This window comes from Periophthalmus magnuspinnatus, chromosome 24 (assembly GCF_009829125.3).
Source record: "Periophthalmus magnuspinnatus isolate fPerMag1 chromosome 24, fPerMag1.2.pri, whole genome shotgun sequence".
Classification (NCBI taxonomy): domain Eukaryota; kingdom Metazoa; phylum Chordata; class Actinopteri; order Gobiiformes; family Gobiidae; genus Periophthalmus; species Periophthalmus magnuspinnatus.
The window spans coordinates 5,740,295-5,764,705 of record NC_047149.1 but is presented as its reverse complement, the minus strand read 5'-3'; the positions used below and the strand labels follow the sequence as shown (position 1 = coordinate 5,764,705).

General features: G+C 39.1%; 2 protein-coding genes across 2 annotated transcripts; both read left to right on the top strand.

The window, feature by feature from the left end:
• The first annotated feature begins 665 nt into the window (after positions 1-665).
• Positions 666-6,261, top strand: LOC117392767 (enhancer of rudimentary homolog). The gene is made up of 4 exons (XM_033990901.2): positions 666-807; positions 3,724-3,811; positions 3,899-4,019; positions 5,745-6,261. The coding sequence occupies exons 1-4, from the start codon at positions 805-807 to the stop codon at positions 5,845-5,847; spliced, it is 315 nt and encodes a 104-aa protein (XP_033846792.1). The 5' UTR covers positions 666-804; the 3' UTR covers positions 5,848-6,261.
• Positions 6,262-7,772: 1,511 nt separating this feature from the next.
• smek1 (SMEK homolog 1, suppressor of mek1 (Dictyostelium)) lies at positions 7,773-23,685 on the top strand. The gene is made up of 15 exons (XM_033990460.2): positions 7,773-8,760; positions 11,245-11,300; positions 11,378-11,476; positions 11,724-12,341; positions 15,775-15,852; positions 15,932-16,048; positions 16,870-16,986; positions 17,057-17,188; positions 18,017-18,119; positions 18,458-18,616; positions 19,567-19,736; positions 20,207-20,349; positions 20,693-20,883; positions 21,837-22,042; positions 22,553-23,685. Exons 1-15 carry the CDS (start codon positions 8,619-8,621, stop codon positions 22,670-22,672), a joined length of 2,451 nt encoding a protein of 816 aa, XP_033846351.1. The 5' UTR covers positions 7,773-8,618; the 3' UTR covers positions 22,673-23,685.
• The last annotated feature ends 726 nt before the right edge of the window (positions 23,686-24,411 follow it).

Genomic DNA, 24,411 nt, shown 5'->3' with positions numbered 1-24,411 from the left:
TCCTCAGTGCACCAGCAGGTGTAGTATCTTTGCGACTTCTACTGACAAAATCATGACCCATGCACTACTGCAGCGTCACAAAAAGAGTCTCCATGTGTGGGGGAACAATCTGTAGAGACTCATCTATGCTCCCTCTCCTCAGTGTGGGTCATCACAGCCGTCACTGATGTAGAACTGTAGAGGCAGTATTGTTTATAACCTACAAAGGTGCCTTTAGTACAATACAACACACATTATCTGAACTTCTCCTCTTGAAAAACCACTAGAAATCACAGCACGCATCTTCTTTAAGCTACTATCTCATGAGGAAAAAAATATGTTATGGTTCATAAACATGTTATTGAACAGGAATCATTATTGAAGCAAATACATTATTATGATTCAAGATGTCTTGTTTGGACTAATCTGGAATGTATGGCCTATGTAGTCTAACCTATAGCATATAGGTCAGTTTACTTTTGGACTATTTAAAGGCACACTGTGTAACCTTTCTGGTGCCAGAGGTGCATGTTCTAAAGTAGATGTGGGTAGTACTCAGCTATACTTTTTACATTTACAATGCGAATTTAAATAAGCCACCCACTTTTATTTTGACAAGCCTCGTTTCATAACATCGTGCTTTTATCATGAAGGTGCAATAACCGTCCGACCGGAAAACATATGTTTCACTTCCCCTGTGTGTTTTTCCTCCGGCTACAGCGGCTCCAGCGCGTACACAGAGAAGCACAAAAACACCACAAACACGCCACAAAAATACGCCTGTGCTCCACCGGAACTCCCACGGCCTCTGCACCGCACACAAACATGGTAAAGCTCGTCTGATTCCACGTTTCGCTTGGTTAAAGTGTTTGTTTTGGTCGCATTAGGACCTTGTAATTCATTCAAGCTAACGTATGCTAAAGCTAACGCTGGTGTAAAGGTGATTCAATAAGTATGCTCTGATCTCACTCAAAGAAATGGGCCCATGTACTACATATATTTATTATTCACTAAAGTAATTCTGTTTATCATTTGTGCTAGTAAAATAACTTATTTAGAAGTTATTAGTATTCAGATCAGGTGAGTACTACCCCCTTCTGTTGGATGTTTACTGGGCCGAGAAATTAACCAGTCTAACAAGCCTAAAGCTGCCACAATAGTATTCATAGTAATATCACACCTTTAATAGACCGTTTAAAAGGCGGAGAATGTTGAAAATTCCGGGATGGAGGCGACTAGTATTCAATTTTGATACTATATACTGTACTATATACTTCACTATATACTGGAGAGACTTGATACTCAATATCGATTCTGATACTACAATGATAATAATTCTTTATTTAGACAGTAGAATTATATTTTTTACATTAAATGGTAGTATTTTCTTTGATATTCTTGTGTGGCCTTATATGTGTAATCCCTCAGTGGTCCAGGTAGGCTCCATACTGGTCCATGGGCGTATACTAGTCCATCACATGTGTCAAACTCAAGGCCCACAACCCAAATGGTTCAGTTAGTTTATTGGGAGATACGTAGTCATACAGCTATATTTTTAAATCTAAGGAAATGCATATGCAATATTTGTAACCTGAATAAGTACCGGTAATAAATACAGAAACAGTTAATGAACAAGTAAAAAAAAAAAGTTGTTACATTTATTTTACATTACATCTGGCCATTTGAAAGCGATCATTTCCCTGATGTGGGCCTCGGTCACACCCCTGCTCTATGTGGTGTGATACTCAAGATCATTCTAAAGACATTCAGAAAAGGTTTAATTTCTGTTCTATCTATGTGACTTTTTATGAGTATCTAGTTTCAATACCAGCTTTAATATAGATTAGTATGATACTTTTGACAACCGTAGAAGCGACTAGAAGCAAAACGGCAGAATGAAGTGGACCATAATACACTTTCAGTGACTGACATCATATCTCATTGTTAATGATTTTAAGTATTTTAAACATAAATGAGCTACATCTTTGAATTTCCAGGGTAGAAATGTCAGTTAGTCTGCTTCTCTATGATAAATAATTTGTAAATACAATTTTATAGCCTCCAAATAGTTTTAGCATGAATAACAGTAGCATCTGCTGTAAAGTAATAAAGTGTAGTTGTAGTGTAATACATTTGTAGATGAAAGGAAAAACTCATATGGAGTCAACATTTCTGTTAACTAAGCTCATCTAAAAAGCTTAATGTGTACACTAATCATTACTGAATATACTAATGACATAAGTATTTGCAAATGTTTTCTATCCAGTCTCCAATATCACTTCCATATATCTGATTGTTTATCATTTGGCAAAAACATAGATTTGTAAAAATATTTTGTGATCTTCTGTGGTTAATCCAAGTTACTCCATTGAAATCACATTATGTACCACTTCATTTTTGCCTCCATTTGCCTCCATTCCAGATTTTATAATGTTTTAGTTTACATCTTTAGATGGTCTATTCATGGGTTTCAGACAAACCATTCTTTTTTTGATTTGAAGGACTTAGTGAGGACCTGTAGAGGAATTTTCCCCATTCAAAATATATAATACTTTGATTTGAATTGCTGAATTGCTGAATTGCTATGACCATGGAAGATGGTTGCCATAGCTTGAAACCCATGAATATGGAAACTAATTGATACTTTGCAGTGACCTCATCCTGGGACTGCTCTGCCCATATGTCTATGACCGAGTGTTCATTTGTTACCATGGTGACGCAATGCACACAATGGCAAACATAGGCAGAAAATGTTTAAGATCTTGAGAAAACTCTTAAGATCGTCTGAAAAACAAACAAAATACAAAATGGATGTAAACAACACATTCTCATGAAGCTATGAACAATACGAGTATTCATTGTCTTGTCTCTTGGCTAATGCTAGCTAGCTTGTGACTGTAATTTTATGTTAAAGAGGCATATTTAAAAGCACAAATCAGCTCACCTGTTGCAGCTGCAACTAACACAGGTCTTTATGGTCAGATTATGTTAAAACAAAGCTCTGATTTAAGTCTAACTTTAGTAACAGAGCCTCAGACAGAGCAGTGCCTATTCATGGGTTTCAAGCTATAGCAACCATATTCCGTGGTCATAGCAATCAAGCAATTCAAATGAGCCAGTAATGATAACAAATTTGATGTGAGATATATTGATGAAGAAAATATAGATGATAAACAATAATATTGAAACTAATTTATGCCACTGACACAAAAAAGCAGGATTACCTTCCAAAAACTATTCTAAATGTACAATATTGTTACAAAATCAGGAGCTGCAATAATTAAATAGCATAATGAAGTACTTTAGTATTAGGTTTGTATCTATAATGAGTTATTGAAGTGATTTATTCAACCTTTTATGGCTTAAATCTTATTCTATAGCAAAAAGAAAATGTGAAAATCTACACACGATAAATATTGACCCCAAAAAAATATTGTAACAGGCCTAAATTCAAATCAGAATTGTATATCTTGAATGGGGAAAGGTCCACACAAGTCCTTCAAATCAGGAAAGATTTCTTAGTCTGAAACCCATAAATAGTTAGCTTCACACTACCACAGAATTGTGATGACATCAGCCACAAAGTGAACAAGGTCAAAGCGCTGAGATCAGCAAGGAGAAAAAAAGTATTGAGATTGTGGCTCAATACCAGTTCAGTTGGAGTGTTCTTAAACAGTTAACACCAAGGGGATGTTTAATGTAGCTGTAAGGGATATTAAACTGATAAATGTTCTAATTTTTCAGTCGCATACAATCCTGCTTGTCCAGCCAACTAAGAGACCGGAGGGCCGCACGTATGCTGATTATGAGTCTGTCAATGAATGCATGGAAGGTAACATCTCTCTTGAATATATATACACTGTTTTATGTTTGTTTTTCCAGTTGAAGCTGATGAGTAGATCTAAAATGCCTTTTGTAGGTGTTTGCAAAATGTATGAGGAGCATCTGAAGAGGATGAACCCCAACAGTCCATCCATCACTTATGACATCAGTCAGCTCTTTGACTTCATCGATGACTTGGCAGATCTGAGCTGCCTTGTGTAAGTTTTTTTTTTTTTTTTTTTTACTTTTTATTTAACCAGTAGGTTCCATTGATCTTCAGAATCTCTTTTACGAGAGAGACCTGGCCGGGGTAGGAGCCAACACAATCAACACAATACAGAAACATTACAAAATATTACAAAAAAAAAATAAAAATAGAGCTCTCAAGAATACCCTTCACATGTCTCACTCCAAAAATCTAGTAGTACGTTTTTTGGTGAGATTAGATTATTAACCATTTCTGCCTGCTCTCAGCCAACCTATAGATGCCGTGTTTTCTATCAGACTGGTAGGGGGCACTATGGCCGGTTTGGGGATATTTCCACTATCAAGGGTGACAATGCAGCCTCACTAGAGGGCCTGGAGTAGTCTTTTTATGATTCCTTTCCCCCGATGGGGTCCAGGAACACTTTGGAAAAGGATGTGCACCACTGTGTAATAATGGACAAAGAGAGCACACCTTTGGGTGAAAACAACAGGTCAAATCCAACAGAAAATCATTATTTCTGTCCAAACACTTCTGATAAATGGCTATATTCCCATTGATGACAACTTTAATTCTCTCAATAATGAAAATACCTATCTACTACAACTTGTATTTTTCCCATCTGGGGCTTTACTACAGTTTTGAATGGTGAGTTATCAATATTGATTATATATTCTGGTGGAGAGTTCACTACCTGCTTGTCTCAATGGAGATAGAAAAGCTGAATGCTATACTATGGAATATTCTGGATCTAAACAAAGTAGTATTTTGGTGTAGTGTTACCAAATCCACAGCACTTGACATTAGGAATCCCCACCCTTTATTACATTTCTATTCTTTTGCGCCAACGTGCTTAGCAAAACAAAGCTAAAATGGCTATTTCTGGTTTATTAATGTACTACTCTGCTTTGTGCGTAGAACCATTAGTGTCAGTGTAGAACCTAACACCAGTCAAACTTGCTGTGTTATATAAAAATACGTTAAAATGTGGCATAAAGGCACAGAGAGTTGAAATAAATGCAGACTATCACTGGAAGGAGTTTCCTGTTTACTCTAGCTGTAGCCACGTCACCTCACAGGACCAACTCTAGCATTACCCAATGCCTTCTCAGTAAATTGCTGACAGCTGCTTAGTGATTAAAAAGTATGACTAAAGTACAATTTATATTTGAGTTACAAAACATTTTCTCTGAACCTGGAGAAATGAAAAGTGCTCTCCTCCAGTGGTGAAATATAAGAAAGTAAAAGTAGTAAAGTACTATACTTAAGTAAAAATTGTATGTATCTGTATTTTATATAAGTACAATTTAAGGTGGATACTTTTTACCTTTTACTTGACTAAATTTGAGCGCAGGTATCTGTACTTTCTACTCTACTACATTTTTTTAACTTTCAGGTCTGAGACCTGCTGAAAAGAGTGAGGGTTTATTTTTAACATATTCATAATCTGAGCAAAAATATGCAAATAAAACCAAATTTCTTTATTGAAATCACTACATTTGAAGCGTTATTAGATCTCAAAATCTGTGCAAAATACTTTTACTTTTTACTCTTTTTAGTACATTTTTAGACAGGTACTTTAATACTTTTACTTAAGTTGATTTTTTCACATGATACTTTTACTTGTGTATCTATACTTTTACTTAAATCACAAAATTGAGTACTTCTTCCATCACTGCTCTCCTCCATAAGCACTGCGCTAAGCGAAAACCAATTTTAATTTTATTTTGTGCTACAGGTACAGAGCTGATACACAAACATACCAGCCATACAACAAAGACTGGATTAAAGAGAAGATATATGTTCTACTGCGTCGCCAAGCTCAGCAGGCAGCCAAGTGAAAGAGAGCAACTGGAGGGACTGTCTCTCAAGGGGAGGTTTACTAATATATTTTATTTTATTTGAACGTTTTTGGCAGTATACTTGCATAAGTTTGTTACATAAAGATTATTTGAGCCAGAGCATTTTTGGTAGTTATTCCCTGGAATAAAAGTCAATATGCTTCTTTCATTTGAATTCCATTTTATTTTTTTTCCCAATTCTTTTAATGTGAAACACTTTCATTTGTACTGGACAGGATTATTGACTGCAGATGGCTGATTTTTACACAGGGACACTGGCAACATGCTCTCCATCCTTTTTTTGTTATTGACCCTTCAGTGATCATGTTATGACTGTTTTGTAAATCATTTGTTTTGTAACATGTAATTCTCCTGTTCATGTTCTTTTGAAATAAAGTTTTGTTTTCAGAGAGGTCTTGGAAGTGTACAGCTAATGTTATGTTTTTTTTTTTGTGATATTAATATTTGACTTGAATTGATATACTACTGCAGGTTGGACTGTGTTTCAGTTTTGCTATCTATAGGCATATATGGCTTCCAACACATGACAATATTTATGTAATTTAAAAAGAAATGTGTAGTTCTTTGTTTGTAAACATTCATGGCTGGAATAGCCAAAAACTGAATTAGTTTGATTTGAACATGGACTGCATTATATTATATATATATTATATATTATATTGGTTTGTTTACATTTTCGATTGTGATTGTGTCGCAAATGGGGGCAAGAGCCAGAATTCCCTAGCAAGTACATTGTACTTGCCAGTAAATATCTAAAAGGTAAATTCACAAATGTTGAATTGAATTATTTATATTAGTCACTAGACCCAAGAAGTCACTGTATTACAACAAAAATCTGAACTGTGACTATTGATTTTTATTATGCAAAATTGACTTGTGTGAGCTTTAAGCCATGTTAGAATGTTTTTACCTCATCAAGAGTTTTGTTTCATTCACACATGTCTGAGTAACCCTTCATTATTAGACTGTGTACATTTCCAAAACTCAAAACACTCTGTTCTGCCTTGTTACATCTAGTTTAGTAGAAATATGAAATTCCAGGGCTTAAATGATCCAAATGATTCTAGTGCAGGTGTATGGAGTTTAAAAACACAGTGGAGCACTTCCTTTATCACTGCATATTTTGACAGAACTCTGTCAAAATATGCAGGGTTTGTGTGTTAAACATGTGAATGAAACAAAACACAACTTCAGGTATGTTTTTAATGAGGAAACTAAATTAGAAACATAGATCAGAAAATGGCACAATATGGGGCCTTTAAATATTGATACTTTGCAGCGGATGTCATCAACATTTCCTAGGGATCTGATGCTAACTGTAGGCACTGCTCTGCCTTAGGCTTTGTTTGATTTTAATTTAGGCTTTATTTCAACAGAATCTGACCAGAAAGAAGTGACTTTGTTGTATCTACATCAGGAAGTGATTGTGCTGTTAAACTTTGTCAGATAACTTTACTGTCATGTTTTTTTCAGGTGGTCACATTCACCTTTTATTGTAGAAAATCAAACACCTAAACGGGACCGTGAACACTAATCACACGCTCCTGACAATGTGCTGTTTAAATCCATTCTGTACTTTTGCTTGAGTTTTCAGACTATTGAAAGTCTTGTCAGCCTGTTTTGCTAGTGTGTGCATTGTGTCTCCATGGTAAGTGATGAACATTCTGCCATATACATACATGTAGAACAACCCCAGCCTGATGGCACTGCTAAGAATCAACTATTGGCCTATAAGCTGTGATGTCATCTGAAACCTAGCAATAGATGCATCACGGTTTGGGAAGAAAGTTTCTTTAAAAACCTAAAATGCATAAGATTGTCTACTTCCCCAGTCTGTAGTAAACACGAGTATTTAGCGTGCACTGTCTCTTTTAAATTGGCGGGCCGCCCTGAGGTTGTTGTACGGAAACCCCGTACTGACTCAGAGGGGACCCAAGATGGCGGAGCACTCACGGAGGGACAGTTAGCACTTATCTAACGACACTCCGGCGATGAATGGCACATAGCATGATTATGTAAAGCGTAACATCCAAGTAAACCCCCGACGTCAGTTTGTAGGTTTGCATTGTTTTGGAAATGTCTAAATATCATTAGGGAGAGAGCAGTCTCTCCGCGGCCCCGAGCCAGAACATGGCGGAACACTGGGGAAGAAATAGCAGCTAACGCCAACTTGCAGCCTCGGTAACTGGGCACAATAAGGCAACCGGGTCCAGGGTAAATGCTCGCTTTCAGTTCGCTATTGCGTAGAAATGTTGTCTGTCCGTGGCTCGGGTCGTTCTGTTGTATATGTTCCCTAGAGCTTAAAATGTGGGGGTGAAAGCGTTAGCGCACTTGCTACAAAACGCGCATCGCTAACGTCGCCCTGAGCGTACACCGTGTCCCGAGCAGCACCGCTGTGTTTTGGTTAGACAACTCATTTACGCAGACGCTTTGGCGGAACATCAACCACACTCGTGTTATGTATACATATTGCATCTATAAACACGCGTTTTCAGATGCCATCTGCAGTGTGAAGCAGTCGTTCTGTTGATTGCCACAATGATTTTAAAACCGCACTTGGCGACGTGTCCAATCACACCGTAAAGTTAAACATTTAGGCTGAAGTTTCCGATCCAAGTTTAACATCTAACCGCATACAAGACAAAGCAAAGAGCGTGTGGACCAAAGGTTCGGCGCTGTGGGCCAAAAGGCACGGGCGGCATAAGTTGAGGGGGTCCAGGAGGGGACAGGGACCGCTGTCACCGGTCAGGATGACGGACACGCGGCGGAGGGTCAAAGTGTACACCCTGAACGAGGACCGGCAGTGGGACGACCGTGGCACCGGGCACGTCTCATCGGGCTACGTGGAGCGGCTGAGGGGCACGTCTCTGCTGGTGCGAGCGGAGAGTGATGGTGAGTTGACAGGGGAGAGAGACCAGGCCAAAGACATCTCCACAATATTTGCTATTTGCTCAACACAAAACACACATGGAACATTTTTAAGTTAAAAGTCCTACGTATATTACACAAAATTGGCCATGTTAAAATTCTGTTTTCTCATCAAAAACATACCTGGAGTTGTGTTTATTGTTTATTATTTACCTACATCTCCAAAGCTCAAAATGTTCTGTTCCTTGTAGTGATAGTTTTCAAGTCAACCGTTACCTTTCACCTTCCAGGGATGAAATCATCCAAATGATTCTAGTGAAGGTGTATGGAGTCTAAAAAACAGTTTTTAAAAATTATATAACATTTTTTTGTGTAAAAATCAGAGCGGCACTTCCGGTATTACCACATGACATCACGAAGTGAAGCAGAGTGTTTTCTGTTTGAGAGAAAAACTCAGCCTAAATGTGCAGGATTTGTGTGTTTAAATATGTATAACTCAAAAAAAACATGACTCCATATCCATATCAACTCTGAAAACTTCATCCAAAATGCAGGGACAATTTACACACAAGGAAGGCATTTTTCTAACAGTTTAAACCTTCATTTAATAAAATCATCATTTATTTGTATTTGTATAGTCATAACTGTTGTGCAATTTAGAGATGTTTTGGCCCTTGTTTACATTATGGTTGCCAGGTAACAGTTATGAAATTACCCTACATACATCAAAGCCTCTGCCCATGTCCAACCAAAACTAGAATACTAACAAAAAATAGTTGGGTAGATATGATGATGTTAACTATGTTTTTGTGAAATTACTTGTCTAACCTGTCATAAGCACTTTAACTTTTATGGTAGTAGTCTGCCACCTGTTTGTGTCCATGGAATATATATATTTTTATGTTGTCAGAAATATCCCCCTGTATGGCATTAATCTTTTCTATTTCCACAGCGACAAGCAGGTGATCTTAGCTGGCTTAATGCCATACTGTGGAACACTCCAAGTAAAGCCATAACATGTATACTCCTGCATTCATGGGATGCAGAGGGAGGTTTATTACTTCCTAAATTATTGTCACTGGAATCTAAATGGTAAATATCAGCAGTGCAGTTAGTTGAGTGTTTGCTGAGCAACCAGAGGGGAGACCGCTCTAACCATAACAGCAATACAGTCATGTCCTTGAGCAAGACACTTCATTGACTTTCGGTATATTGGTCATGGGAATTTTGCAACATCAAGGATATCAACTGGTTCGCTACAGCAACCGACTAAATGGAGGGATAACGGTGATATTCAGCAGTGGACTGAGTGAAACTTGTCTTCTTGCCAGCACTATCTTTTATTTTATTTTGGGTAAAAAAAAAATCTAGACATTAAAGAAAACCTATTACGCTTATGTCTGCTATAAAGTTCCATTCTATGACACCCATGGATCATTATGTTATAATTTGCCCAATATTCATTTAAAATGAAAAGAAACAAGTCCACTGACTGTGATGCCCAATGGGAGCTGGCGTTGGTGTAAACATCATTACAACAAAGAGCCGCACAGCTGTGGACACCTCCTGGATAGGTGCACACCATGCTAGCCAGTAGCCGATTAAAAAAAAAAAAAAAAAAAGGCCAAAATGACAATGTGACGCAGCCAAATCCTATGTGCATCATTTATGAAAATAAAATTGGAGAATGTACAGAAAGTACACAGTAATGGGAGTATGCTGGTGGAGGTGAAAACGGGTTGATCGACACAAGCTGAGGAGACTCTTAATGGAGCCTTGAGAATGAAAATGAAATCAGCAGAGGAGCAGAGCTTGTTTACATATGTTAAGCAGCCATGTGCTTCAGATTTATCTTTTTTTTTTTTTTTTTTTTTTACAGGCCTTAAACAAATAATATGGTGGAAAAAACAGTGCCTTTAATAATAAGAAGATTGCAAATATAAAAAAAAATCTATCAGATCGGGAGCCAAAAAAACTGAATGAGGACATCCCTAACTATAACATGGTTAAAAGCTCTAAAAATCAGATTTTACAGAGTAGGTCTGCTTTAAAGGTGCATTGTGTAACGTTTCTGGTGGTGAGTCTCCGTGGTGATGTTTTTGCATTGCTTGGAATTTTCTACAGTAAAGCATCAAACTAACAAACTATCTTCACGGAGACGGGCCATTGATGCCATAGGTGTCAGATCTGTGGAGAGGTGACCCCGCTTAGAGTAACAATATGCTTTCTTAAATATAATTTTTTTTGTTGACTAACAACACCATTCACACACATGCCATACTATGGGATATTCCAGGCAAAGCAAAAACATCTTCATACAGGTTGCGGAACCCCATCAGAGAAGTTACATTGTGTACCTTTAATTTGTTCCAACTGGAGGAGTAAATTTCAGGGTAGTTTCAAAACTAACATTGAATTGACCTTGTGATCATCCTATCAGCCTCTCAGCATTATCAGGTAACTCCAACCTTTACTATTAGATTTAGAGCATTGTGTTTTGTCCGACAGGTTCTCTGCTGCTGGAGTCCAAAATCAACCCAAACACGGCCTACCAGAAACAGCAGGTGAGTGCTGAATTTCAGCCATGGAGACGTTTAAATGAAATCTGCCCGGACACTGACTTCTGTTTTGTTGTTCCAAGGACACGTTGATAGTGTGGTGCGAGGCGGAAAACTACGACCTGGCGCTGAGCTTCCAGGAGAAGGCCGGCTGTGACGAAATCTGGGAGAAAATCTGCCAGGTAAATACATGGAAAGCAGCTCAGGCCTTTTGAATGATATTCTATTTAGAAATGGTTTACTGGGACTATTTTAGATTATTGTTTTGTTGTTATTGTATCAGTTGCATGAAGTAGTTTGACTATTATCGTTTATGGCAATACATCTCTGTAGCAATATATCGTTGTTCAAAATGTGTAATCGTGATGGTTCTACCTGAATAATCCCGATTCTGGATTAATCTAATAATCTCAACCTCTGTTCTGTCAGGTGCAGGGGAAGGACCCATCAGTGGAGATCACTCAGGATGTGGTGGAAGAGTCTGAGGACGAGCGCTTCGATGACATGTCGTCTCCGGGGCTGGAGCTTCCCCCGTGTGAACTGAGCCGTCTGGAGGATCTGGCCGAGCTGGTGGCCTCCTCACTGCCGTCTCCCCTAAGGAGGGAGAAGCTGGCCCTGGCCGTGGAGAACGACAACTACATCCGCAAACTGCTGGAGCTGTTCCGTGTGTGCGAGGACCTGGAGAACAGGGAGGGCCTGCACCACCTTTATGAGATCATTAAAGGCATCTTCTTGTTGAACCGCACGGCTCTCTTCGAGGTCATGTTCTCGGACGAGTGCATCATGGACGTGATTGGCTGCCTGGAGTTTGACCCCGCCCTGCCGCAGCCACGCCCCCACCGGGAGTTTCTCACCAAGACGGCGCGCTTCAAGGAGGTCATCCCCATCTCGGACCCAGAGCTAAGGCAGAAGATCCACCAGACGTACCGCGTGCAGTACATCCAGGACATGGTGCTGCCCACGCCCTCTGTGTTTGAGGAGAACATGCTGTCCACGCTGCACTCCTTCATCTTCTTCAACAAGGTGGAGATAGTGGGCATGCTCCAGGTGAGGGCTCAGAGTCGCTGCTAACTGCAGCTGCTCTTTGAGGTTACACACAGGGAGAACCAGGCTCCTCCTGCCTGCATCTTCTCTGTTTAAACAAAGAATTATGCCGTTTGAGTCGTATTTTTATTTTGTGTATAGTTATTGCCCCCTCATGTGTACGATTGAAAAGTTTGGACACACTTTTTTGTTTGTTTGTTCTTTATTTCCATGATTATTTACACTGTAGATTCTCACTGAAAGCATCAAAATTATGAATGAGCAGACATGCTCTTAATAAATAAAAATACACTTAAGATGACTCAAAAGTTATTTTAGATTTTTAAAAATGGCCTGTACCATTTGCTTTAGTCACTACTTTAGACATTTGGCATTTTTTGACCCTGACAAGGCACAGAGAAAACCAAAGGTTTGCAGCACTGTTGATAAAACAAAGTGGGGATACTTGAGAATTTGAATATAAAATGTAAAACATATTTTTGTTATACATTTTATAGTTATTTAACTTTTTTTCTTTGCTACTTTCCATTTATTTTCTCACCATATATTCGATGTCTTCAGTTTGTATATAAAATATAGAAAGTAGTAAACGTAAAGACAAGAAACACTGAATGAGAAGGTGTATCCAAACTTTTGCATGCACTTTATAAAACGTTATAAATGGTAATTGGTGTGTGGCCTTGGATGTAACAGAAAAAGGGCAAAAGATAACTTAAGTATTCAAAATGTTCAAATTCTAACAAGTGGAGAACAAATATAATCATGAACTAAGATTGTGTATGAAGTAGTTCTGGTTCCAGTTTAAGCCTGTAATTTTCTGTTGGACTGTGACTATCGGCTCACATCACACTGGTCGGTTTGAGAGTCATTTATGGCCATGTGACCTTTGTTTTTGTACTGTGTCAACTCAGCACTGTTTATGTATGCGGTCCCCATGGAGACGGAGTGCTGTTGTGTAAATCTCTGCTCTGCTCTGCCGGTGCTGTCCCATGTCACGTTTACCACCCATTCAAACCTTTCATATCGTCCACCTTGTTTCCATACTACACAATCAAAAGCGTTTAATTGGGCTCAATGTTTTTCTAAACAGTGTTGTGATTAGATTTGCGATTTATGTTTTAAAGGTCCTATGTTACACAAAATTGATTCTTGTGAGCTTTAAGTCGGGTTATAATGTTGTTACCTCATCAAAAACATACCTGAAGTTAGGTTGTTTCATTCACATGAGTAACGCTGCATCATTAGTCTGTCTACATCTCCAAAGCTCTAAATACTTTGTTCCACCTTGTGATGTTGTGCAGTGATAGTTTTCACGTTAACAGCTCCTTTTACTTTTTGTTCAGTAGAAATGGGCAATTCCAGGGCTGAAATCATCCAAATGATTCTATTGAAGGAGTATGGAGTTTAAAAACACAGCCGCTCACTTCCTGTATTACCACATGACATCACAAGGTGAAACGGTGTGTTTTCAGTTTGAGAGAAGAACTCTAAATATGCAGCGTTTGTGTGTTAAACATGTGTGAATGAAACAAAACACAACTCCAGGTCTGTTTGTGATGAGGAAACAACATAACAGACATCAGTTCAAAGTTCACAATTTAAATGTGTCCTTGAGAACTGACAAAAAGACTGAAATCTGAACTGACAAACTAATCCAAGAATCACATTTTATAACATGTTTGCACAGATCTAAACTACAGAAGAATAGACAAAAAATAGACAAAAGCAGCAAAATAAGACAAAATATACTACACTGCCTGGCCAAAAAAAGTCGCCACCAGGATTTAACTAAGTAAATAGGCACGAGCCTCCTGCAGTTGGTCAGGTCTAGGTTCAGCAACAGAATGAGGTCAGCTGAGACCTGAATATACTGAATGACCAGGTTATTCCATCAATGGATTTTTTTCTTCCCTGATGGTACAGGCATATTCCAAGATGACAATGCCAGGATTCATCAGGGTGAAATTGTGACAGAGTGGTTCAGGAGCATGAGACATCATTTTCACACATGGATTGTCCACCACAGAGTCCAGACCTTAACCCCATTGAGAATCTTTGGGATGTGCTGGAGAAGCTTTGTGCAGCGTCAGACTCGACCATCATCAATGCAACATCTTGGTGAAAAATCAATGCAACACTGGATGGAAATAAATCTTGTGACATTGCAGAAGCTTATCGGAACAATGCTGCAGCGAATGTGTAATCAAAGCTAAAGGTGGAACAACCAAATATTGGAGTGTGTGACCTTTTTTTTGGTGGTGACCTTTTTTTGGCCCGGCAGTGTAGTATAATATAAAAAAAATATTTTGATTGTGGAGGAAATTTATGGTACTTAAATTTGCAGAGATTTGCTAATGGCGATTTTGATTTGATTGAGAGTAATCTTGCAGCCTTGTTTAGATGCATATGTAACACAGTTTTCACTATTCTGTATACTGAGGTTATTTTGTTGTTTAGCTTGTTGAAGTTGTCATTTTGAGGATTTGCTTTTTAATGCACATATTTTGTAATTTATTTGTAAGTTGTTACTGCTTGTTATTTAAAGAGGGAGTATTATGCAAAAATCCACTCTTTGGAGATTGTTACCCTGCTATAACGTTTTCTGATCAAAAAGAGGTTTTATATCATCCATGCATGTTTGAGTAATCTAGCGATCTCTCCCAGCCCCTATTTGAATCCTCCTTATGGATAGCAGTATGATCCTATCCAACCTCACTCTCACACTGCATGCGGTGTTGGTAGTTGGGTGTGAATCTTTAAGTCCCAAAAAATTTGATTTTGATTATTAAGGTCCATGTTCAATTCAAAAAATGAATCTTGATTCTAAATTCATTTCTAAATCTTTTTTCATCCAAAAATGAACATTTATGTTATAGATTTCAATTTTCCTGTTGTAGCAATCTTTGAAATAAGATGTACATCCATACAAAATAGAATTGTTCTTGAATCAGGCAAGAATCTGAAAGAAGGTCCCTGAAATTGTATTTAGTTGTATTTCTTTTACTAGATCATAATTCAACAAAAATCAGATCTATTCATCCATTATTTAGGCCTAGCTAATTCCATACTTTAGTGATTAAACATAAATGCATAGACCAATTTATTAAATGTTATAAATGTTTTCAGATTAACTGAATAGCCTATTTATGATGAATGGGGCTCTGGCACTGTACAACACAATATACTACAACTTCACAAACCTGATACGATGTGCAGTAGTTTTTAAACCATAATAAAATGTAACATGGTGATCTAAATATGTTATGTGTTGGCAATTAATACCCCATATGGGAAGTAAAATAGTTCCTCTTTAACTTGAGGTACAATTACGTTACCAGCCGACTGAGTGAAAATGGTTGAGTGTGGTCTCTATAGTAAAATTTCCACAACAGTGTGTTCCAATTGTAAGCGCGTGTCTTTGTTTCTCTGACATCAGGACGATGAGAAGTTTTTGACAGACCTTTTTGCACAGCTGACTGATGAAGCCACAGATGATGACAAAAGACATGAACTGGTATGAGCCCTCTTCTTTATCAAAGTCAAGTCTTCCTATGCTTTTTGTATTTTTAATGTATTTCTCATTTTGTTTGTAGGTGAACTTCCTGAAAGAGTTCTGCGCATTCTCCCAAACGTTACAACCTCAAAATCGAGACGCCTTCTTCAAGACGTTGTCCAACATGGGAATCCTGCCTGCACTAGAGGTCATCCTGGTGAGTGCACTGGCAGCGGTCATGTGGAGGCTGAGTCTCATTTAAACTGGGTCCTGATTTTCAAATTATGACAGGAGGAGGAAGACGATAGGCTTGGTTTTTTTTATTTTTTTATTCTTATACCTGTTTTCCTGTCCAGAGCCATGTTTGCTTTTTTATTTTGTACAGACTTTTTATGGTCTGACGGTATGACCAGACAAAGCTCTGTGGCCATTTTAATAGTCCTGTCTTCAGGCTGGGACTCACTGATTAACCTCTTAACTTGCCCTTTGCTCTCCCAAACCTTTTGGCACATTGGCAGTGTTAGTGACTTTTCTGTGCACACACAGCTGTAGAAGAGCTTTAACAGACAGGAAAGTGAAATGGGGTGAATCGCTCTCACATGACCGATCCACTCTCATCCCAAAGCATCATATAGTGTCTCATACAAGCTTTTTTTCTCAGGGTTTGCCATCCACGAAGTAGTTTAAAAATTTACTTAAGACAACACACAGCAGTGATGTGCGGGTCAGCTTTTTTCTGACCTGCCTGACCAGAGTTAAATCTGCACTGTACTGCTTTTCCAGAAATTGTACACCTTTTTGTTTACAAAAATGAAGTGCACATTATTTACATTTTACTATGTAAATGCATGAGATAGAACTGAGGCTGCCATATAATGTAATGTTCATTCTGAATCAGTTGGACGTACTGGGAGACTGTATTCAAGCCCTGAGTAAAGTGTGGCCACAGTTTTCCCAAACTGAAAAACTTGTTGGATGGTCAGTATATAATTGTAATATAATCTAATGTATGTTTTCAACCCTCCTTTGTTTCCCCAGGGGATGGATGACGTCCAGGTGCGTGGAGCAGCTACAGACATCTTCTCGTACCTGGTGGAGTACAACCCGTCCATGGTGCGGGAGTTTGTGATGCAGGAGTCTCAGCAGAATGATGACGTAAGAGACTTAAGACGTGAGACATGTTTGAGCTGGTGTGTAGAACTCTACTCACTGTGTGTGCTTCCAGGACATCCTGCTCATTAACCTGATCATTGAGCACATGATCTGTGACACAGACCCAGAGCTAGGGGGCGCCGTGCAGCTCATGGGGCTGTTGAGGACGTTGGTGGACCCAGAGAACATGCTGGCTACGGCCAATGTGAGTCTGCCATCCTCCCACACACAGCGAAACTCAAATGTCATGCATTTATCTGGGTCTACTGTAAACTGCGACCAGACAGTGCTTTATCGTCGTTTAAATTTGTTCATTTGTTGCATATTTAAAATGTGGTCCTGACCCCAGAGCTTTGATTTATGTAAAAAAGGAGTAAACTGTATCAAATTGCAGAGTCTGTAATGAGTTTTGTGTGATTGCAAGCTCATATTCAAGGTGCACTATGTAAGTTTTCTGATTGACGGTCTACCACTTGCTTGTCTCCATGGTTTTCCTTCTCCACCAGAAAAGCTACACAGTGCATCTTTAAGCTTTAGACAAAAAAAATCAGATTATTGTGCTGTTACAGTCACAATTTAAAATAATTTCAAATTAAAATTATTTTGTTTTCATACTTTTGCTCTTATTGTTGCATTGCTGTTTTGAATGATGGCTTCTCAAAACAACTGGCTAGTGCTTAAGCCTTCTGAGTCAAATGTAAACACAAAAAAATCCCACAAGATTGTTCTAAACATGTTTGCCTTTTTGTTTTGTGCTCGCTCAACTCTATCTTGTTCAAACTATGACTGTCTGCTCCTGCATCTCATTTCTGCTACACAAAACATATTCCTCAACAGCAACCATAACAGCCAAATCACAACATAGGATTCAGACTTTTTATGATTGTTTTTTACGTCATAATCTTAATCAAATTACAGAACAGACAGCCATTCATAAGATCCAAATACATGAGGACCTTATAAATCAGGGTAATGATATTTAGCCGTATTTATTCATATTATTAATAATTCTTAATGACTGATTTTCTTCCAGAAAACGGAGAAGACTGAGTTTCTGAGTTTCTTCTATAAGCACTGTATGCATGTTCTGTCTGCGCCACTTTTAGCCAACACCACAGAGGACAAGCCCAGTAAAGGTATGCTCCCACGGTTTGATACACTGTCCTAATTAGGGCAGAACGATTTGGAAAATATATCTAATCTGTTAAAAGTTCTAAACGCATTTAGAAGAATTAACAAAAATACTGAAATATGAACTGCCAAACTAATACAAGAATCACATTTCAGAACATATTTGTACAGATCTAAACTACAGGGTTAGCAGTTTTTATGTAGAATAAGTTGGGGTATTTTGTTACTTGTGGAGGAAACTGGTACTTTTAGATTTGCCAATTGTATCCATTGAATATGCAGTTTTGATTCAGTTGTGACTGATCTTGTTGTCCTAATGCTCTTCTGGTCTTGTCCCTGTCAGATGACTTCCAAACATCTCAGCTGCTGGCCCTGATCCTGGAGCTGCTGACCTTCTGCGTGGAGCACCACACGTACCACATCAAGAACTACATCATCAACAAAGACATCCTGCGGAGGGTGCTGGTGCTCACCGCCTCCCAGCATGCCTTTCTCGCACTTTGTAAGTGTTCTCATGTATCCAACTCTAGTCTGTGGTGAGGGTTTCTGTATCTAAAGGTGCACTATGTCACTTTTCTACTGGACACCTACTTGTCTCAACGGAGAGGTGATTGCTTTGGCTGGAATGTTCCAAATTATGGCATTAAACGTATCTACCGCTATGGCCAAATGTAGATGGATTGCTTGATTAAATGCATGATGTACAAGTTTAATGCCATATTGTGGAATATTCTAGGCAAAGATAATCTCCATGGAGATAAACAGTTGGTCCTGCAGAAAATTTAACCTTTAACAAAACAATCTGCCATCCAATTCTTCTCTTTTTTGGCTTTATGTAGAATCATGTTGATTGATCCAGCTTTATCAGTTCCCATAGTTGCACTTAAAGCCAGTGAGTGTAATGTTGTGTAATGTTGTGTAATGTAATGTTAGTTTTTATTTTGACCCTTGTGTGACCCCAGCACTTTGGACAACTGGTGAAAATTGCCCTGTGGTTGTAATCTGGTGTGTTTATTATGTTGAATTATGTCTGTTTATTAACATGATTAACATGTATTGTCTCAATCAAATAAGTAAAATAAATAAACAAATATCTGTCGATTCACAGAATTTGATTCCCTTAGTATGAAGTTCAAATCGGTTCACATCGTGTAACGGTCATTTATCCTGCAAGTAACTACTGAACAGCTTTGTAGCCGTCCAAAATGTCCAAACATTGAGACATTATGGACCAACATCAGCCTGAAAATCATTTTAATACATCAAATTAAAGGCCCTATCACGATATCGACTGAACCGATATCATGGAACCGATACCCAATCCAGCATATTGTATGGATGCGTCCCTGGTTAATATTGTCTTATTTGATTGAAATCCATCGATGTAATTATATCAAACATGATTATAAAGACTGTAAGGCTCCAGATGTAAGTATATTTGTGTGTTTGTAGGTGCGCTGCGCTTCATGCGGAGAATCATCGGTCTCAAAGACGAGTTTTACAATCGCTACATCATGAGGAACTTCCTGTTTGAGCCGGTGGTCAAGGCCTTTTTGAACAATGGCTCTCGCTACAACCTCATGAACTCAGCCATCATCGAGATGTTTGAATACGTGCGCGGGGTGAGGAAATGCCACATGCTGCATATTGTTGCTTTTCTAGTGGAGGCTCCGTTACCTCCTTGTTTCCATGGAGATGATAATTGCTTTGCCTGGAATTTTCCACCGTATGGCATTAACGGCATGACAAGCATGTCACACCACAAGGGCAAGTTACAGATCAGGCCTATGGAGGGGCAAGCTGGACTTTTTCATGATAAAAACACCGGTAATTGATTCAAATAATGATGGAAAAGTTAAATGTTATACTGTGGAACATTGCAGGCAAAATAATAACAACCATGAAGACAAGCAGGACCAGAAGAGTTGCATCATGCTCTTTTTATCACGATTTACATGTAGAACAAATCAAGCATTGTTTGGGCCCCTGGTTGTTTTGGTTTATTTTGGCTCGGTTCACATATGTTTATGTGCAGTAGTTCAGAAATATTTGGAGCCAGCATGTCCATGTCTCTCTCTCTCTCTCTGTGCAGGAGGACATCAAGTCTCTGACGGCTCACATCGTGGAAAACTACTGGAAGGCACTTGAAGATGTCTCCTACGTTCAGACGTTTAAGGGACTCAAGCTACGATACGAGCAGCAGCGAGAGCGCCAGGACAACCCCAAACTGGACAGGTGTGGCTCTGCGGCATCAGGGGATCTCTGTAGAGGAGAGGTCTCGTAGAGATGATTTGACTTCAAATCTTCATAATTTACGACTCCTGATTAGACCTCATGCAAATGTGCCACATGACAGTATGTATGAAAAAGTGCATGGCCCCTTCTTTACCCCACATTTCAGGATTTTTTAAAAAAGATTATAGACATGCAAACCACAAAATCAGGAGGACCATGATCAGAAAGAAATCAGATGGTTTTGCTGTTTACATTTTAATAATCATACATCTCCAAAAATGATGAGTGTTCTGCAGCATATATAGTGTTTATGTTTAAATATCTGAATTGTTGTGGTGTCCAGTATGCGCTCCATCTTGAGGAATCACCGGTTCAGACGGGACGCGCGGACGCTGGAGGATGAAGAGGAGATGTGGTTCAACACGGACGAAGACGACCTGGAGGAGGCCGAGGCCGTGGTGCCCCCTTCAGACAAGATGAAGCCCGAGCAGGACCTCATGGAGCCCATCAGCAAGTTCATGGAGAGGAAGAAAGGTAACACAGACTCCCAGTTTGACATCACTCAGGTTATATTCTTTTAGAGTTTGAGGAAGTCATTTCAGATGGAGGACAGGGGCCCATATAACTCAATGTTTATGAAAGAAATCTCCAAACTATGATCCACAAATGTTGACTCTTTGGGCTTGAATAATAGCACCACTTTCTGAAGCGACTATTAAACAAATCATTTCACTTTTGTTCATTTGTGATGTCGTACAGAGAAGATGTGCAACTTTGTCAGGTTTTGTTTAACGTGGATAGGCCCAGAAATGACAGATTAACCACAAACCAGGTTAAGAAATTTGAAATCTGACATTTAAACAGCAAATGCCACTATAGAATTCTGAGCTGTCGTCCTGCTCCATTTTAAACTGTAGACATTGTAGAATTAAGTGATATCAAGTGAACCCAGTCTATATCAAAGCCAAGCTAAAGACTCGTTTGTTCATGATTGCCTTCAGCTAATGACTGTTTTTATTGTGTGTTGTTTTGTATATAGAATTTTTGTTGTTTTTACATTTTAATGCACTTGAAAAGCACTTTGGTTCAGTTTTTGCTGTTGTAAAGTGCTATCCAAATAAAGTTTGATTGGTATATGTACTGTTGGGTTAATTCTGTTACTTATCAATTATACTTATCACCATAGATATTTACAAAAATGCTTAAATGCATTCAAGAACAATTTTATACATAGAAATGTGTACTAACTGAAGCAAAACCAAAATCTATATAAGAATACCTCATGAAGAGGAGATGAGATTGAATCCATTTGTTTGTTTGTTAGACTTGCTGGTATTCAGATTCTAAATGCTGGTGTCATACACATTTAACTGTGGCATGATGCAGTATGAGAATCACTGGAATAAAGGCTCCAGAGATGAATTCAGATTCTACAGCTGAGTTTTCCAATAGGACTGAGCTCATGTTTGTCCCTCCTCTCCCTGCAGTAAAAGACTGTGAGGACAAGGAGGTGCTGGGGAAGTCTGCACTGTCCGGGAGACCCAACCCCAGCTTCAAACTGTCCTTCTCCGGCTCCACCAAGTCCAGTCTGTCCAGCCCCCCCTCGGCCTCGCTCAACCCGGGCTCTCCAGGCTCGCCGGGGTCTCCAGGCTCAGGGCCTCGCGGTTCCCCTCCAGCCGCCGTCACTACTAAGGTATGAACGATCACTCACCTGGTGTGTAAATGTGTTTGAGGTGCATTTCTCTGTAATGCGATTTTGGACCTTTACTGTAACTTGCTCTCCTCTGGGTTTTAAAGGAGATTCTTGTCAAGATAAATGCTCTTTACACCAGGCACTGTTTGGTAAAAGCTGCTAAATAAAAAAAAATAAGATTGTAAAATAAACTCCATTAGTTATTACCTGTGAAACTGCTATGTGAAATTAATACAGAAGCTACTGACAGGGTCACCTTTTTTCACCCAAACACACACCAACCAGTCAACTAACTACAATAACTGAACCAGAGATGCCGTCAGCTGCTGATACTTAGCTTACCTTTAAAGTATAAAATGAATATTTAATTTCAACATGTCGATCTCAGGACGTAGGTTGATGATGTGAGATATTTATTGAATGCTTGTAAATACTGCCTGATGATGAGAAGTTGTTTATAATTAGTTGTGTCCTTGCCTAAGTGTCCTGTTTGTTGATGTCCTCGTCCAGGGTTTGGTGGGTCTGGTGGACTATCCAGATGATGATGACGAGGAGGACGAGGAGGATGAAGATGGCGACAGTAAAGAAGATGCTCTGCCTCCATCGAAAAAGTCCAAAGTGAGCTCCTAAAGCCACTGCTCTGTGCCCCACGCCGGGCTCCAGAGACCAGGGCACCCCGATGAATGAAGCCACCGCAGCGCCCAGAGCCGGCTCTTCTGAGGAGCCCACCTGCAAAGTGCCAATCAGGAGACAGACCACCACGGACACACCCCCGGGAAACTAAGCCACTCCCACACTCCCACGCTTTGAGCCCCTCCCACACAGGAGAGGACTAGGCTCTGAGCCTCCCTCTGGTTCTACAAGTACTTTTGATTTTTCCCATAGTCCAGAAACAAAGTGAACATCTCGATGGTCGAAATACCACTACAGGACGAGGTGAATTGCTTATGGGGAAAATGAATGTAAATGTACCTTGAGCAACCAGACGTGTGGCTCAAAGCAGAGGAGTCGAGGCGTCTGCGTCAGCAGTTTAAGACAAAGACTCCCCCATGGAGAGCAATGGGGCTGGACCAATGCCCCACTGCCCCAGCCCCCACTCAGGGAAGGACTACACAGCGACCCCTACTGGTCAGCCAACCACACCACCACTCGCACCCTTCCTCTCCTTTCTCTCTCCACTCTCTTTGAGTCTGCTTCTGTCCCTCTTTTAATTTGTTTTATAGGACCAGGCGGGACAATGTCTGTTTGATGATGTCATCAGTGTCGTTTCTCAGCGGACATTTCTTTCTCTGAAGAGAAAAACAAGCCAGCAGTTTGTTTTCAACTGTCCTTTACATTGAGTTTGTCTGAATCTCTCCTGTTTTGTAAATGACTCAAAGACCTGCCTTTAAATGTTCAGGACGTTTTCAGTCACACTTGAACAGGTTTTTAAAGACCTCCGTAGGCTGAGCTAGTTTTACCCTTTTTGCCCTTTGAAACTGCAAGTTTTTGGAAGAATTTGTAATCCCGTCTTGATTAAAGATTGAGTGGAATTCTCGATGTGATGGATTTTGTCATATCTTCATTTTTTCCTTTTACATAAGAGTGTACTTAGTTGTGAATACTTGGGACCATTAAAATGATGCTGTAAGATATTCTACTTCCCTTTGTCTACAGTCTTCACTTGTCACCAGCAAACGTCTTCATTGTGCTCTGATAATCCTGCAGGGGGCACTATTGCTCCATCAGAGTGCAGGGTACATGTTCACATTGTCAGATTATCAAATATTTGTTAAACCCACTTTCGGATACACTTCTCTACACCAGACGCCACAACTTGGATGACAAAAGGTGCTAATGAGACGGGTTAATATAAGTAGATGTGCACACAGTTTGTGAAATTACATCAATATTTTACATTCTCCAATTAGCAGTAATCACTGTTTGAGCAGGCTTTAATAAATATGTTATGTCACGAAGGCTGCCAATAAATTAAAATCAAATCGAAATTGCAATTTGAATGGAGGCAATTAGCAAATTAGTTACAAGTACCTTTAATAGTAGCACTTTAATATTCACAGTGAACATCTCCCCCGTCACTGACACAAATGCCTTCCCCCAGGTCCATGCACTTAAGTGTAAAGATGTAAGTAGGCCTGTCACGATAATGCATTTTGACCTTTCATATATTACAGAAGTAAATATAAAGGATAATGAAACTAAGTTATACAACTGACACAAAAATGATTCTAAATCTTCTAAATAATCTTCTAAATATTGTTAAAAAATAATGAGCTGCAATAAACAAACAGCAGAATGGACTTAGTTTAGTTTAGCTTATTAAAACTTTTAGGACTTAAAATCTTACATAGCCAAAGAATAACAAAATC

What these genes read in the sequence shown, in the direction of transcription:
- LOC117392767 (XM_033990901.2), top strand. An exon ending in TGTCAATGAATGCATGGAAG is followed by an intron (nt 3,812 to 3,898) that starts GTAACATCTCTC and finishes TGCCTTTTGTAG; the next exon opens with GTGTTTGCAAAATGTATGAG. An exon ending in GCAGATCTGAGCTGCCTTGT is followed by an intron (nt 4,020 to 5,744) that starts GTAAGTTTTTTT and finishes TTTGTGCTACAG; the next exon opens with GTACAGAGCTGATACACAAA.
- smek1 (XM_033990460.2), top strand. Translation starts at nt 8,619, where the DNA reads ATGACGGACACGCGGCGGAGGGTCAAAGTGTACACCCTGAACGAGGAC. An exon ending in GGTGCGAGCGGAGAGTGATG is followed by an intron (nt 8,761 to 11,244) that starts GTGAGTTGACAG and finishes TTTGTCCGACAG; the next exon opens with GTTCTCTGCTGCTGGAGTCC. An exon ending in GTTCATGGAGAGGAAGAAAG is followed by an intron (nt 20,884 to 21,836) that starts GTAACACAGACT and finishes CTCTCCCTGCAG; the next exon opens with TAAAAGACTGTGAGGACAAG.